The sequence below is a fragment of the Hemicordylus capensis genome, chromosome 2 (assembly GCF_027244095.1).
Source record: "Hemicordylus capensis ecotype Gifberg chromosome 2, rHemCap1.1.pri, whole genome shotgun sequence".
NCBI classification, from domain to species: Eukaryota; Metazoa; Chordata; class Lepidosauria; order Squamata; family Cordylidae; genus Hemicordylus; species Hemicordylus capensis.
The window spans coordinates 369579609-369595797 of record NC_069658.1 but is presented as its reverse complement, the minus strand read 5'-3'; the positions used below and the strand labels follow the sequence as shown (position 1 = coordinate 369595797).

General features: G+C 45.8%; 1 protein-coding gene across 21 annotated transcripts in view; it reads left to right on the top strand.

The window, feature by feature from the left end:
• The window catches only part of TENM2 (teneurin transmembrane protein 2), a 1486671-nt gene that overhangs the window by 1433731 nt on the left and 36751 nt on the right, over window positions 1-16189 (top strand). For 16 of the 21 annotated variants that reach the window (XM_053288965.1, XM_053288966.1, XM_053288972.1 and 13 more), the window contains 4 exons: window positions 2711-2767; window positions 9570-9802; window positions 13036-13190; window positions 13700-14571. In XM_053288965.1, the coding sequence (XP_053144940.1) occupies window positions 2711-2767; window positions 9570-9802; window positions 13036-13190; window positions 13700-14571 (1317 nt within the window). The remainder of the gene's footprint in view (window positions 1-2710; window positions 2768-9569; window positions 9803-13035; window positions 13191-13699; window positions 14572-16189) is intronic. The other 5 variants (XM_053288970.1, XM_053288969.1, XM_053288968.1 and 2 more) reach the window with 1 other exon arrangement.

The window sequence follows — 16189 nt, the reverse complement described above, 5'->3', positions numbered from 1 at the left end:
TGATCCATATACATCCTCCTCAAGGCCCTCATGCCTTCAAGGAGGTCCGAGTCCTTAAACACAGCATTCTAGATTTTGGGTGGGGGGGCGAGGGGTTAGGAATCACAGTCAGAGAATGCACATTTTATAATGTGGATCCTCTGACCCAAATCCCCCTCTACAGGATGTTATAAGTCAGGTGTGTCAAACTCAATTGGGTGGTTGATTCTGGTGCATCTCTGGGAGCCTTATACTGCTGTATGTCTTCCTCCTCCTTCCCCCTTTTTCTCTCACTCTCTTCCTTTCTTCTTCCCTCCCTTGCCCTGCCACTTAAATCAGCTGAATGCACTACTTTTACACAAGAATATACTCAGGAAAATTTAAATAATTGTCATTTTTTGAAGACATCTTCTATATAATTATTTCACTAAGCCGACCGGAGATGTGTGAGGACGTGTGGGGATGTTTGGTGAGCGGAAATGCGGCAGTGGAAGCCATCTCAGGCCCGGTCACCGGGGTGGGTGGAGAAGGGGGGGCAAAAGTGGGTGGCGGCGAGAAGGGGGAGGCAGTGGTTGTGAGGAGAGGCAGCTGGGCCTCGCCCAAGCCGGCTGCGGTGAGGAAGCAGAGGCGGGTCCAGGCCAGCCATGGTGAGGCAGTGGCTGGGCCACCAGGAAGAGGCGGAGGGCGGTGGAAGCCTGGCAGGGATTAGAGGAGGTGGGCAGTGGAGTTGCACATGAGAGGAGTCTGGCCAGCCACAGTGAGGAAGTGGAGGCGGCAGGTCCGGGCCAGTCATGGTGAGGCGGCGACTGGGCTGCTTGGAAGAGGAAGAGGGCAGCAGAGGCCCGGTGGGAGGAGGCGGGCAGCAGGGTCATGCCTGAGAGGAGCCTGGCCAGCCACGTTGAGGAAGTGGTGGCGGCAGGTCAAGGCCGGCCGTGGTGAGGCAGCGGCTGGGCCACCAGGAAGAGGAAGAGGGCAGAGGAGGCCCAGTGAGAATGAGAGGAGGCGGGCAGCGGAGCCACACCCGAGAGGAGCCTGGGCGGGCGCCGGAGCCACACTGCGCCCGGCTGGTGGGGAAGGAAAGTATGCTAGTGGCATAGACCTGGGCAGAAGGTTGGAGGGAGGACAGAAGAGACTGGTGCAGAAGTTGGGGGGAAGGGGGAACCGCCGGCCCCAAAGAACACACAGATGCTCTGTGTGGGGTCAGCTAGTTCTTAATATAATACTTCCCAATGACCTACAGATACCAAACATTTGATACACATCCCTGCCAAAGAAATTCGCTAAATGTTCTACAGAATATGCTCAGGAACATTTTAATTTTATGTTTTTTTAAAATCTTTAGAAGAAATTCTGATCGTATTTTAACTGATATTGTTCTCAACACATTTTTAACACTCAATACACAGACCAATAATTCCAAAACAACAACATGCCCCAAGAAAAGCAGAACCCCTCTTGCCCCATGCCTTACCCTCCACTCACCCTTCATTCTTTCTTCCTCTTCCCCACTCCTCTCCCTCCCCTCCTCCTCCTCCCTCCCTTGCCCAGAGAAAAAGCATTCCACTCCAGTTTTTGGCTCTGTCTTCCTTCCTCTCCCTCCTTCTACTTTATCTCCCCTCTTCATCTCCTGGACTAATGCTTTGCATGCTGAAAAGCCCACCGCAAGGGAAGAGGAGGGGAGGGGAGTAGTGGTGGAGGAAGGAAGCACCTCACGGTGTGGACGAAGGAACCTTCCTCACAGTGGTGTATGGTGTGGAGGGGGAGGAAGGAAGCTGGCTGGCCAGTAAAGAAGAAGAAAAGCAGTGGTGGAGTTTTGTCCTTGGACTTCAGCCTTCACATGGGCTGGTCAGTTGAGCTCAGTGGGCCTAATCCAGCCAGCAGTTTGACACCTTGGTTATAAGCTGTTAGGTGTGTAGAAGGCCAAATACCTGCTTACCTTTTCCTTTCCTTTAAATTGGTGCTCAACTGCCCTAAACATTCTTTGGTTTCTGCAGTGCAGTGAGCATGATCGATCAGTCCTCATCATATCCCTGTTAACATGGCAAAGAGGCATCTTTTAAAGTGGCGACTTTCTTGTATTTAACAAAGAGATAGCAATTGTCCCTACTCAACCCAGCAAAGCATCATTACTGTTTCCCTTGTCTTTTGTTTGCTTTTTATAAAGTGAGCTCCTTTCTCACAGGCCATCTCACCTTTTGCTATGTGACCACTCTGAGGATCTAAATTATGCCATTGTCATACCTTTAAATATATAGAGAGAGTAATGTCTGTCAGCCGGACTAAGTTACTCATGAGTAGTTCCACTGAAATTAATAGCAAGTTAGTATGAGTAACTTGTCCTGTTTCTTTCAATGTCAGCCTAATGCTTTTCTGTCTCCAATTCTCTCCACATAACTATTCTCTCTGCAAGGCTGCCTAGTGCTATACATGTCTCAGCATAGCCTTGCTGATAGGATTTATTTCACAGATCTAAGACTTCCCTCTTAAATAGTCCAGTTGCAAAGAAATAACTTGAACATTCACTTTCTGTCATAGTCCTGCTGACTTTTAAATCCTCTATTGCTTTTTTTAAAGTTTGCCCAATATCACTCAGGGCTGGCATCTGCCAAGAACTTGTTTTAAATACTCATTACATCTGCCTGCCATTAGCCAGGTATGTTTGTTCAGGAGCTTCTCCATTTAGTTCAGTTGTCTATCTGAATAGCTAAGGTTGACATTTCTAAATTTGCAGGTGGCTCACTGGCTCCACACCTCGAACAGCTGTCAAAACTGATTTATTAGAAATAAGGTAATATCTCAGGACATCCACTGCCCCAAAAGATAACGGGGAAGATTTCAGCAGAATGTCACCTAGCTTATTGTCCAATGTGGGGGTCTTCCTTTTGTTTTAGTTAGCACTGCCATCTTCCATAAAGGGTACTATGGGTTTTATCATATACGCGGGCCATCCCAGTCTTCCTGATGCAAAGTAGCTTGCTGGTACAAACTGTTGCTTGAATGACCGCAGTTAGTGCAGAATCCTAACCAGCCAATTGTGCCTCTCTACTAAAAACAACAACCCCAAAACCCCACCCTCCTTCAAGCACCTTCTTTTCACTAGAGGTCAGTGCATCTGATGCTTTCTGCTGAATGGGCAGAGGCCTAATAGATTCCCAGGTTATGGAGGGATGACAAGTTATAAGCACCTTGCCTTGCACATGTGCATCTGGGAAGCAGGGGTGTCGCCACCATTGAACAGAGGGGGACAAATGTCCACTGACTGCCAATAGACTGGCAGGTTGCCTGGCAGTCAGTGGACATTTGTCCCCCACCTGCTCAGAACCCTCGAAACCCAAGCTCATTACGTCAGAACAACCGGCGCAACTGGTTGTTCCGACAAAATGTTCCAAGAATTTGTGTTCCGTTCCGAGCTTGGAACAGAACACAAATCCTGTTCTCCAGTTAGTGCAGAATCCTAACCAACCAATTGTGCCTCTCTACTAAAAAAAACAACCCTCCTTCAAACACCTTCCTTTTACTAGAGGTTAGTACATCTGATGCTTTCTGCTGAATGGGCCTGTTTCGAGCTCAAAATGGAACAACCCCATTCCAAGCTGGAACATTTTGAGTGTTCTGAGCAGTGTCAGGGAGGAGGGCGAGGGGTGGTGGGAGGTACCTTTAACAATCATTACTTGGTTACCACTCACACCTGCCAGCCCCCACAAGTAGTGGCACCCTGTCTTCGGTGCCAAGGCTGCCCCATCTACGGCTGCTCTTCTGGCTGCTGTGCACACGTGGCAGTCAAGAGTGCCGTAGACAGGGCAGCCTTGGTGCAAAAAGCTGGCTGGGTGGGCCCTGTTTGCTAAGGCTCATCGGTGCGAACAGTACCAAGGTAATGATTTTTAAAGGTACCTCCTGCCACCTCTCACTGCCCACCCTGCTCAGAACCCTCGAAACCCAAGCTTATTCCATCAGAACAACCGGCTCAACTGGTTGTTCCGACATAATGTTTCAAGCATGGAACAGAACACAGATCCTGGCAGTCAAGTGCTTGCTAGCTGTGAGAGATTGATGGGTGGCATGTCTGTATCCCATTGCCTGCTTTGCCTCCTGACACCAGTGTGTCAGCGTCAGGTGCATGGCCAGCAGGGGAGCTCATTTTAAAGGCTGGAGGGCCCAGGGCTGCCTCTAACCTTGCTGTGCTCTTGCTAGGAAACTCCACTAAAGTAAAGTAAAGTGTGCTGTCAACTCGGTGTCGACTCCTGGCGGCCACAGAGCCCTGTGGTTGTCTTTGGTAGAATACAGGAGGGGTTTACCATTGTCATCTCCACGCAGTATGAGATGATGCCTTTCAGATTGTCCTATATTGCTGCTGCCTGATACAGGTGTTTCCCATAGTCTGGGAAACATACCAGCGGGGATTCGAACTGGCAAACTCTGGCTTGCTAATCAAGTCATTTCCGCGCTGCACCATTAGGTGGCTAGGAACCTCCACTACACTTCCTCAATATCTGGTGGCAACCACTGGGTGTTGCTACATCAGTACTGGGGTTTTGGCCCTGTCACCCTATGTAAGGGCCGAAGAATGAAATTGGTGGAAAGAAACTAAAGGCACGTGACTTAGCATACCTATCTACAATCGATGTTTGCTTCCAAACAGGAGTGCAGAAGCAACATCTATCTGTTTCACTTCTGCTTATTGCCTAAGCAGAACTGAATAAACTGCTTGTGCTCAGGGCAATTAAACCATTTCATTGCTACTGTATTCTCTTGTATTCTCAGCATAATAAAAAGATACACAAATATGTGTAGCAAAGTTTTCAGCTCTTCATATTTTTGTGCACAACTCAGGGCTGCTTCACACATGACTTTTGCCAAGTGAGACACTGATCTCTTGTTCTGCGAACCCATGTTCTCTATAAGATTTGGGTGACAGTATGACTAGGACTTTATCTGAGCAGGGCTTGTCACAGCTCAGCCACTCCACTTATTTTTGGCGTCCTACACAGCAGCAGTAGAGAACTTCTTCGTATTCAGCGTATTTGAACATATTCAAAATTGATTTCCCTTGACTGACCTTCTTGCTCAGGGACTGTGATAAGGCACTATCTTGGGCAAGGCTCAGCATCTCACATATTAAGGGGGAAAGCTAGATTTATTTATTTAGCCAGCCAATGTATTTTTGTTGGAGATGGAGTTCCAGTGCATCAACCTTTTTGCACTGACTATCCTGATGACCACTGGGGGCATTGGGAGGAGAGGTAGTTAGTAAGGCTCTCCTTACCTGTCCCTGCTTTACCTCTACTCTATGACCCCTGCCTTGACTCCTCAGGCATTTCCTGTGATGAGTCAGAATCCCTTCCTTTTCACTTGGAGAGCAGATGGAAACATCCCTTTCTCTCTCCCTACCTATTCATTGAGGCTGTTCACATGACTACTTGAAAGTGAGCTAAGGGAGCCCAGCCCACTTTTGAGTGGTCGTGAGAACCGCTGGGAGCCGCATGGCTCCTGGCAGTTAGCCCACTTAATTGCGCCCCCCCCTTAAATTAGCTTGTCAGAGCAAGCACTTTGCTAACCCTGTTTTGACGATCATGAGTCGCCTCGGCGTGGCTCCGCACCGTGACGACTCGTGAGTAGAACCCTGACCGGGAGGCTACAGCAAGCCTCCTGACCTCTCAGGGGTCTCCCCAGAATGCCCCGCACACTCGCACGGAGCATCCTGGGACTTCTGGGGGCCAGGCAGCCCCTAATCCCTGCCACCCCTACCTACTCCCTGCTCATCTGCAGGGAGAACGGGCTAAGCCCGCTTTCCCCGCAAACCACCTTGAGGGGCTTCACTTTGCGCCTGTGAAGCTCCTCATTATGTAGCTAATAATAGAATAGGCCTTTCCTATCTCAAATGTACTTCACGAACAAATCAACTTAGTACTTAGATTGTACAACAATCTCCATGTGTGTTCTTTAAGTAGCTGCAACAACTAAACTCGGCACTCGACTCTGTAACTGGAGTGGGTAGCTTCTCTTGTTGGCACTCTGCTAAATAATCACAGACCCCAACCATTTTTATGCCATGGGTACCCAGATTGGAAATCTGATACATGCTGCTAATTCCCCATCTGTGTGCCCATCATTTTAAAAAAATGCTCATGCCACCATTCCAGCATTATGTAGTATCAAGTGTAGAACAAAGTTTGATATCAGTGTGAGGGTGCGGACAGACATTCTAAGATGTGTGAAGAAATGATGTGAACACACTTTCACTACATTGTGAGGAAAAATGGGAGACAAAAACGTGTCAAACCCACTTCCACTACCCTTAGTCCATCTTTACCCAAAAGGCCAACAGGGACTCAGGAGAAACCCCCATCACATTTGTCAGTCTAGTTCCTGGTGCCACTGGAGCACTCTCTTCCTTTTCCTGACCCTCCACTTGCCATATATAACACACCCATTTCTTTCATCTGGTGCATGAAACAAAGTGTCTACTCCTCTCCTCAGCTGCCTCCAGCCACCAACTCTTTGATCTTCTCTTCTTTTGTCATTCCTGCCCCACTCCCATTTCCAGAGCCTGGATAAGGACATGGGAATCTCTGGCTCGCGCCAAGCTGCAGAGAGGGTTGCAAAGCAGCAAATCATTTTATGTGTGGACGGGCAAAGAGTTATTGATCTAGCTTGCACTCCCTGCTTTTTAAGCATCTTGGCAGCTCATAAGCCAGAAAGATTCAAAGTGCCAGAGAAAGGCAGGGGGACCTGAGTGCTGACCCGCAGAGGAGCTTGAAAAGCAACAAGATGCCTCACTGCTTTGCCAACCTTTCTGCAGCTCAGTGCTCTGGGATCTAGCCCCTGCCCTCCACTTGGAGCAACTGAGTCCAAGAGAAGAAGTTACTTTTGATTGCTACAGTTGCGCTTCAGCACAACAAAGCAATGAAAATTTAAAGTGTGCATGCCCGTACTCTCTTATGGCAAGCTGTCAATGTAACGTTGTGAGACAACTATACAAGCCAGATAAGTAATGCTCACAGAGAAGGCTTGCATGATCATTCTATGCTAAGGCAGAGAAATTGCCACAAACCTGGTCTTTAAAAAGATAGGATCACACCAGGAAAAGCATTAGATTGCAACAGTTTGGCAGCAGTAGCTCACATACCGTGCTGCATCCCGCTGATGGATGAGTGGAGTGTGCGTACTCCTCCTGTCCTTCTTCAAGCCCTGTGGATACTGCAACCACGCATAGCCTTCCCGGCTCTTAAGGAGTGCGTCTTTGCTATAAGACACTTCTCCCATTATTTGGGAGAAGCTAGCTGATCGCCGCCTCTCTAGGCGGCGCGGCTCGTTTGCCCTCAGCCCCACCTCCAGGAGCACGTGGCACCTGGGAGCCAGCTCCCATTGGCCCCACTGCAGCTCTGGAGGCGGGGCCAACAGCAGCAAGCCGGCAGCATGCATGCGCCAGCTCAGTCCTTCTCCGGATCGTGCACCCTCCTGCCCTCCCTCTGGCATAGGCTGGGCTTTTGCTGGTCGCCGTTTGGGGCCGGGCAGGAATTTTTTGGGCACACGCTTGATTGGCCTTAGCGTGCACCTTTTTTCGCCTGCCTCAGTCTATACCAATTATTACCAGTCTCATTCATCAGGATTAGAATAGTTAGCTGGGTAAACTTTTATGGTCACCTTCATCTGGGTGTTGGCGGGCACAGTGCGGCGGTGAACTGCTAAAGCGGTGCGGCACCTTAGGTAAGCTTTTAGCTGTAAGGTGGAGGGGCGTATCCCTTGAGGCTTGACAGATCAGGGATGCTGCCTTGCTCCTACCTCTCTGCAAGCGACATCCTACCATATGGCTTGACAGCGTCGGACGGGTGGCGTTAATTTGCAGAGACCTGACCTTAGGTTGGCGACGAAGGGTGCCCCATTCTAGAAGGCGGGCCGCCTGGAGCCAAGGTGTCCGTGCCATGGGCTTTTAGGCCGGGGCGGCCACGTGGGCCGACCCATTATGGACCGCACTGTTGCTGGTATGAATGCCAATCCCAGCTGCCGTGCCCTGCGTGGCACTATTTAAAACCTGTTATCCCTAATAAAGTGGCCAATATTCTCTAAAAGCATTTGTGTCCGTGTCTCCTTGGGTCTGGGTGCAATAGCATAGATGTAATTCATAAAAGCCATGGAGGAGGTTCTGCACAGATTCATAAGAGCCATGGAGGAGGACACAGTGTCCACAGGCCTTGGAGAAGAACAGAAGGACACAGTTTCAAGCAGTGTCCACAGGCCTTGGAGAAGGACAGAAGGAGTGTGTGTGTGTGTGTGCGTCCAATCCCCCATTAGTGGGACACAGTGTGTCATGTGAGCCCAAGTTGTGTGGACTGCCTGTAAAAAGTGAGTAAATGAAAGGTGACAATTCCAGATGGAAGAGCTAGTGTGGAAGCAACAAAAAACTGTCACTACTCTGCTTCTGCAATACTAACCTTAAGCATGAAATCATTTGCTACAATTTTGGAATGCTACATGGCAGTTAATCTCTAACTACGCCAGACTGGCCATCATATTATAAAGAGTTACAACCCCTTTATAAACACTCTTTCCATAAAGAGTGAAGGTTGAGAAGGGAAAGAACTGCAATTAAAAAAATATGAGACTATTCATCTTTTCGGTAGCTTCAGGGTAGGCTGGAATGTGTTCTATTATCTGATTTGGTGAGAAGAAGGGGTAAAGATTTTACAAGGAGGCACAGATGCTGTCATTTTTTGAAAACTAATTTATAGTTGCTTGTTAGAAGCCACACCACATTGGCTTCCCATATATTTTGTGTAGCTACATTGTCTTTCAAGGCACTTTCAATGAACCACCCATGCTCTGTAAAATAGAGAGATTCACAGCAGAAGTAAAGAAGAAATCCATAAATGGAAGTTGATGACAACCATAGATCTCTTCAGCGCTCATATTTTAAAGACAGAAATTGCCAGTTTTCTGAGAGATAGAGAGCTATCTAATATTCCAGGAAAGTTGACTAAAAGGTGGGCTGGTCTTGTATGGACCATTCTTGTGTGGTCTTCTATGACCAGGGTGGGCTGGCAGGCACTACCCAGTTGGCTTAGTTGTTAAGAGCTGGTGTCTAATGCTTACAGCCTCGTCCTTAAGTCCCACTGAGGTTAAGAGAACATGCTCTCAAGTAATGAAGTGCGACCATACTTTGAGATGGGGTATTTTGCCAGAGTTTTGCAGATAAGTAGATGACAAGAAGTATCTCTACTCAACAGCTTCTGCTCAGATTTAATTTTTCACGCCCCTTCATCCAAGAAGTTCAGGATGGTGTGCATAACATTTATCTATTTGATCCTCACAACAACCTTGTGCAGTGCAGTTAGGCTGGGAGGTGATGAGTTGCCCCAAACCACCCAGTGATCTTATGGCAGAGAAGAGATTTAAACCTGAACCTCCCAAATGGGCAGGTGTAGGTTTTCATTTTCAGACAGAAGGGTAGGCAACTGACACAGTCATTAGTGTGGGACAATGTAAGTGGCCATGCCATGGCCACCTATGTCATCTCCCACTCCATCCTTGGCGCGAAGGGCTTGTGGAAAACTAGTTTAGCGATCATTTTCTCTCTCTTTTCTGTTCTAAAGCAACAACCCTGCCCACAAGTACTACCTAGCTGTGGATCCTGTTTCGGGGTCGCTGTATGTATCGGACACCAACAGTCGTCGTATTTACAAAGTCAAAGCACTTACTGGTGCCAAAGACCTAGCTGGTAACTCTGAAGTGGTGGCAGGGACGGGTGAGCAGTGTCTGCCGTTTGATGAAGCCAGATGTGGCGATGGAGGGAAAGCAGTGGATGCAACTCTAATGAGCCCACGAGGTAAGGAATGTAAAAAAATGACACAAATGATTGTCTGAAGCTAGATTGGATCTGAATATAATTATCTGGCAATTAAATCATTGCTTGCTGAGTTATTGTTATTCTGCGGTTTAATCACAATGGGTTGACAGGTATTTCCTGCCTAGCATTTTGTCTTGGGGTTAAGTTTCTTGTTTGCATTCTTCCTTTTACTGTGAGAAAACTAGTGCCCTATATTTTATTCCCCTTGCAAAAGAAGAACAAAATATGTTCTGACTGGGTGCTTTCCACAGTGAAGAGAAAGTACAAACCAGCAGGATTGTCTGAAATTTTGTCCTTTTGAGGCTACAAAAGCCTGTTAATATTTAGTAAGGGCAGTGGTAGCTGGTATTGTCTGTTCTATATACTGTTTTCACAAAATCCACTAATTATTTTCTATCTTGGGTTATAATTATGTTAAGGTTTTACTTTGCAGCCTAGGTATCTATACTTGGATTAGTCACTGAATTATAGTAGAGTTGTAGAATTATGTACAACAAACAGAATCAAAGGCATCTCCATATTGGTAAGGTTATTCTGGTTTGTTAAATGTGAAAGGCACTGTAGCAGTGAACCATAGAAATCTTACAGATGTCATACATTCAAATGGTTTGGAGTTTTAAATTCTTCCATATAGAAACAAATGATAAACCTTAATTTGAGAATGTGATTGCTCTGCTTAAAATAAACTAATTGTGGGTCCTCTCAGCTTTTCTACAAGATGAGCTTGCTTCAATTGTTTGAATTAAATTTGCAGTGATAGTATTAAATGCAGAAGCCAGTGAGGCACTTCACATGATCAGTGTGAAGCGCCGGAAGGGGTTCTGCAGGGAGAGCCGGCTGTGGGGATTGGGGGCCGTGTGGCCCCCAGAAGTGCCAGGATGCCCCACGCGAGTCCGCAGGGCATCCTAGAGTAACTTCCGAGCCCGTGGCAGCCGCTAACCTGGGCTAAGGGAAGGGCTACTTTGATGGGCTAGCCGCCAAAGAACCACCGAGCTCACCCACAAGCCCGCTGGTTCTCACTAGGGATGTACCCAAACTTGTCTGGAGGCCATTTTAGAGGCCTCCAAACTGGTTCAGACCTGGTCTGGCGGTTTGACGCCGGGGGGTTCTCACTTTAAGGGTGGGTGGGGTTGTACTTACCCCTTCTGCCACTTCCCCACTTCCGGTGCTCCATTTTTCTACAAAGTTTTGGGGGCGGCAGCATTCCTCCCTGCCACCCCTGCCCCTGTCGTTTTCAGGAAATAGCGGAAGTACCCACTGTGTGCGCATCCACCATGCACGTCGCACGTTGCATGCGCACATTGTGTGCGTGATGTGCGCACGCAACATGCGATGTGCATGGCGGATGCACGCGCAGCAACAGGCACATGTGCAGTTGGTACTTCTGTTATTTCCTGCAAATGACCAGGGCAGGGGCAGCAGGGACGAATGCTGCTGCTCCCAAAACTTTGTAGAAAAATGGAGCGCCGGAGGGGGGAAAGCAGCAGAAGGGATAAGTACACACCCCCGCCCTTAAAGCGAGACCCCCCTCAGCACCGAACCACGCCTCCGCGGTTCCGTGCACATCCCTAGTGCTCACGATGGGGGAAAACCAGGCTGGACTTCTTTAACCCAGTTTTCCCCCATCATGAGAATAGCCTCACTATCTTGCAGGCACTCAAGCAACACTAACAAATACCTGCCTAGAACAGCACTTTTTTTGCAGCAGCAAATCAAGGGTACTTTTTTTTGCCTAAAGTGCTTGGTGTAGACGTTTCTGTTGCTCAGAGACAATAGTAGCTCAAGGAAGGATAAAGCAAAAGATAGGGAGGTGAAGAATTATTAGGAAACAGGCAAGGTTTCAGTGGGATCAGTGGCAAACACGCTAAAGGTCAAATATCTATCGAGTGGGAAGATACAGCCTGTAGGGACAGGGCTCACAAAGAATGTAAGCGGCAGGCTGGATTATCCAGTAAAGAACAACTGGGTAACAATGCTAGATAATGATGAGTGTATGTAGAGATGGTTCATTGAGACCCTACGGAATGTCCAAAGCTGTCCAGGAAAGGCTCAGTTCGGTCATCATATTTAAGGAACCCTAACAACGATTTTAGTGTTTAATTTAAAATCATATTTTGTAATTGTAATCAAACCAAGATCCGAACTATGGTTCATAGTGGTTTTGCACACTATGGTTTGTGCTTATTGTAGATTGGTGTGATGTTTCTGTCAACAAAACAAGAAACCATTATACTGCTTCTGACAGCCACTGCACCAAGAGATAGAGGTGCTGAGCAGATCTCAGAGTCTGCCTGTATGCTCAAACCCTAATTTGGCTTAACCCCTCAAGCTCAAACCCTAATTTGGCTCAACCCCTCAAGCTCAAACCCTAATTTGGCTCAACCCCTCAAGCTCAAACCCTAATTTGATTCTAAACTATGATTAATGCAAACCATGATTTGATCTGCCATCTGAATTGAGCCATAAAAGCAGGACTATACTACTGCCTCTTCTGTGCTATGCTGTTCCCTGCTTGCTCCGCTCAGCAGGCTGGAGACAAACCATAAAAAGGCAGAGGGTTAGTGGTGGGGTGAGTGGAATACACACTGTGGTTAGTAATTGTGCCCTTAGAGTGGCGCTATCACATACTTTGGATTGACTTGTGGCACACTTGCTCAAAACATTTCCTGGGACTCAAGTTCCTGGACAGATGGTCAGAAGTGATTTTTTTAAAAAAAGGCATTCAAGTAAAGAATGTAAATGTGTGTAATAAACAAGTTCTTATCCACTGAGAACGTATGAAGGGGAAGCACTGTCTGGCACAGACCACATAAACACAAATAAGAGCTGCAAAAGAGCTCTTGGTGGGTTTTCTTTCTAGTCTCTAAATGTGTTTTAATTAGAATGAGGCATTAATACCTTTTTGTAAAAAAGAAAAGTAGAATCAAGTTTCTTTATACAGGAAACAGGAGACATAAACTAGTAGTGCTAATGTTAGCTCAGAAATTAATTTGTTGAGCATTCATTGCAAAAGATTGATTCTACTGGATCGGTCCTTTTAAGTTTGCTGAAATTGAGAACTAAAGCTTACAAAAATGGAGCAAATAGTAAGAGTGTGTGACAACCACAATCATCTGTGTTTGTGATAAAGAAGTCAACAAAAACACGAGGACAGACAACTCATTCTTGGTTTTGTGTTATGTGTTATGTTTTGTTTTTTTGCACTCCGATAGGAATTGCAGTGGATAAGTATGGCCTTATGTACTTTGTTGATGCTACAATGATCCGGAAAGTTGATCAGAATGGAATCATATCAACTCTGTTGGGCTCTAATGACCTAACTGCTGTTCGGCCACTAAGCTGTGATTCCAGCATGGATGTCACCCAGGTAGAGTGCTACTTCTTCTTTGTGTATATGTCACAATAAAACAGATGGCAATTTATTTATTTATTTTGGATAACAGCCAAATTGTTCTCTCCAGGAAATACAGCTGAAAGAAGGATAGGGTATTGGCAATGATGAAATACAGAGTAAGATGACAATTAATATAATAACAGATGAGAACAACTTCTCTTTGCAGTGAGATGACCTACATCAGTGATAGAGAAACAGAGCTGTGATTATGCTGTATTTACTGTAATTGGCTTTATTTTTCTGTAATTCTTTGCATCATTTAGTCCATAAATAAATAGATAATTGTCCACAGTGTAGCGACTCTGTAGTTTTAATACATATAAAAAGGATTCTATAAAAGTGATCTACACATAGCTTTTGTTCCTTGATTTTCTCAGTTAAGGCTTGGACCAGTTTTTCTTCATATAATACAAATGCATTCAAAGAAATGTGCTCATCAGCATAGTTTTGACAGCAGCCATACTTTGTTGTGTCTCTCATAGGTCCGTCTGGAATGGCCCACCGATCTTGCTGTCAACCCAATGGATAACTCTCTGTATGTCCTGGAGAACAATGTCATTTTGCGGATCACCGAGAACCATCAGGTTAGCATCATTGCTGGCCGTCCAATGCACTGCCAGGTTCCCGGTATAGACTACTCCCTCAGCAAACTGGCCATTCATTCTGCACTGGAATCGGCCAGTGCCATTGCCATCTCACACACTGGAATTCTTTACATCAGTGAGACAGATGAGAAAAAAATTAACCGGCTTCGCCAAGTCACCACTAATGGTGAGATTTGCCTTCTGGCTGGGGCAGCTTCAGACTGTGACTGCAAAAATGACGTCAACTGTAATTGCTATGCTGGCGATGATGCTTATGCCACTGATGCCATCTTAAATACCCCATCCTCCTTAGCTGTGGCACCAGATGGCACTATTTACATAGCAGACCTTGGAAACATACGTATCAGGGCTGTCAGTAAAAACAGACCTATCCTTAACTCGTTCAACCAATATGAAATTGCTTCTCCAGGAGACCAAGAACTGTATGTTTTCAACATTGACGGCATTCACCAATATACCCTCAGTCTTGTTACAGGAGAATATCTATATAACTTCACCTATAGTGCCGATGATGTGACTGAGGTGATTGATAACAATGGCAACTCCCTCAAAATTCGACGGGATACAAATGGAGCACCGCGTCATTTTCTAATGCCTGACAATCAAATTGTGACTCTGGCTGTTGGCACGAATGGTGGTCTTAAAGTAGTGTCAACCCAGACGCTGGAACTTGGATTAATGACCTATCATGGGAACAGTGGCCTCTTGGCAACAAAAAGTGATGAGACAGGATGGACGACCTTTTATGAGTAAGACCGTTTTCAGAATAATGTTGCACATTAATTGGCTGTCCACATGGTGGACAAGTAGGGCCATCACAATGAGAAAGTTCAAGAACAAAGGAATTACTGTGACACCAGAAATCCAAGCCTGAGCCTTCAATTTTGAATATATTTTCTTATTTTGAATAATTTATTCTGATGCTGTTTGAGGATTTTCCAAAACCCAAACAGTTTCACCAGGACCAAGTCTGGCAAAGTCAGAGGAGGAGGCAAGAAATGGGTGGGGACTGATGAGAGAGAGAGTTCAGAGTTTGGGGTGGGGTAGAGACAAATGTGCAAGGTGTAGAGAACTCAGTCTGTGAATTCGCTGAAGCTCTGTGCCTCTGTCCTTTTGGAGAAAAAAGAAAATTTTAAACTGCATGTTAAAACTAACCGTGTTGACGCCCCTTTAAAATGAAGGCTAATATTTGTAGTTAAGTATACTCTGAAGTAAATTCTAGTGTAACACAAATAAGCAAGACAATTCCTGGCAGAATTCACCATATACACCTCTAAAAATAATGACATCTATATAGTTGGATAACCCTACAAATATTATGTGTGTCCCTTGCAGAAGCTGATGTGTCATAGTGTGCAGGAACCTGGAATACAGCTACAGTTTGTGAGAACTGAGCATGCATGCATTTACTTAGCAAACAGGAGTATCGAACCCAACTTTGTTAACCTTGTATGACAAGCCAGGCAGTATTTATTTCCCCTACTTACTCTGCCCAAGTCACAACCTAACAGATTATGGCTACACCCCACTAAGTTTCCTCTCTCCAGGGATTTCAATATTGCAGTTTCTTTGGAACTCAAATGACAAGTCTTGCTGTTCAAATGTCAGGATATTGGGCCCATGCTCCATATGGACAGATAAAGCATTGATTAGCTTTACCGATTGCTTGTTCCTGAGATTGGTGAGGAAATTAGATCCCAAGGTATCTGTAAAAGCTCAATGTGACTTATGTAATTTCGGGAGAGTCCAAAATTACACTCGTTTTAGGAGCTGGTAGATTAGAGAGAGAAAATTTCCTCTTTAACTGCAGCAGATAAAAGATAAAGTACTAGAGATTTTTAAAAAATAAGAAGGAGCAGCTGCAAAAGAAAACCATTCTCATTAACCATTAACTTTCCCTTTATAGTCTTCAAGTACATACTTGGTTGGTGTTGTAGAATTCCCTCAAGTAAGTGACATTCTGCATTATGAAAAAGAAAAGTTTCCAGTAGATGGGTTATGACTTAAATGTTTACCTGCCAAATGATAGCTGCTTTAGCTCTCTTGTCCCTTGTGTGAAGTTCTCACCCACAAAGATAAATTACTTGTGAGAAAGTGCCTTGATTTGCCACGTGAAGCAGCAGGCTGGGATACTTACTCATGAGTAGATCTTTGTCAGGGAAAGATCCACCCCACAGTTTGAAAGGAAATATTTTCTAGAGAGCAAAGCCACTTCTGACCAAGGACTGAGGGCATAAATAAATGTCAACTGGTTGGAGTATAGCTTAATATTTAAAGGGTGTCCACATTTTAGGTTTTCAGTGAAGTTGATCTTTGAAGTAGAGGACCACTGCCATCTGCTGGTCATTTTTTAGTATGGCCACTAAT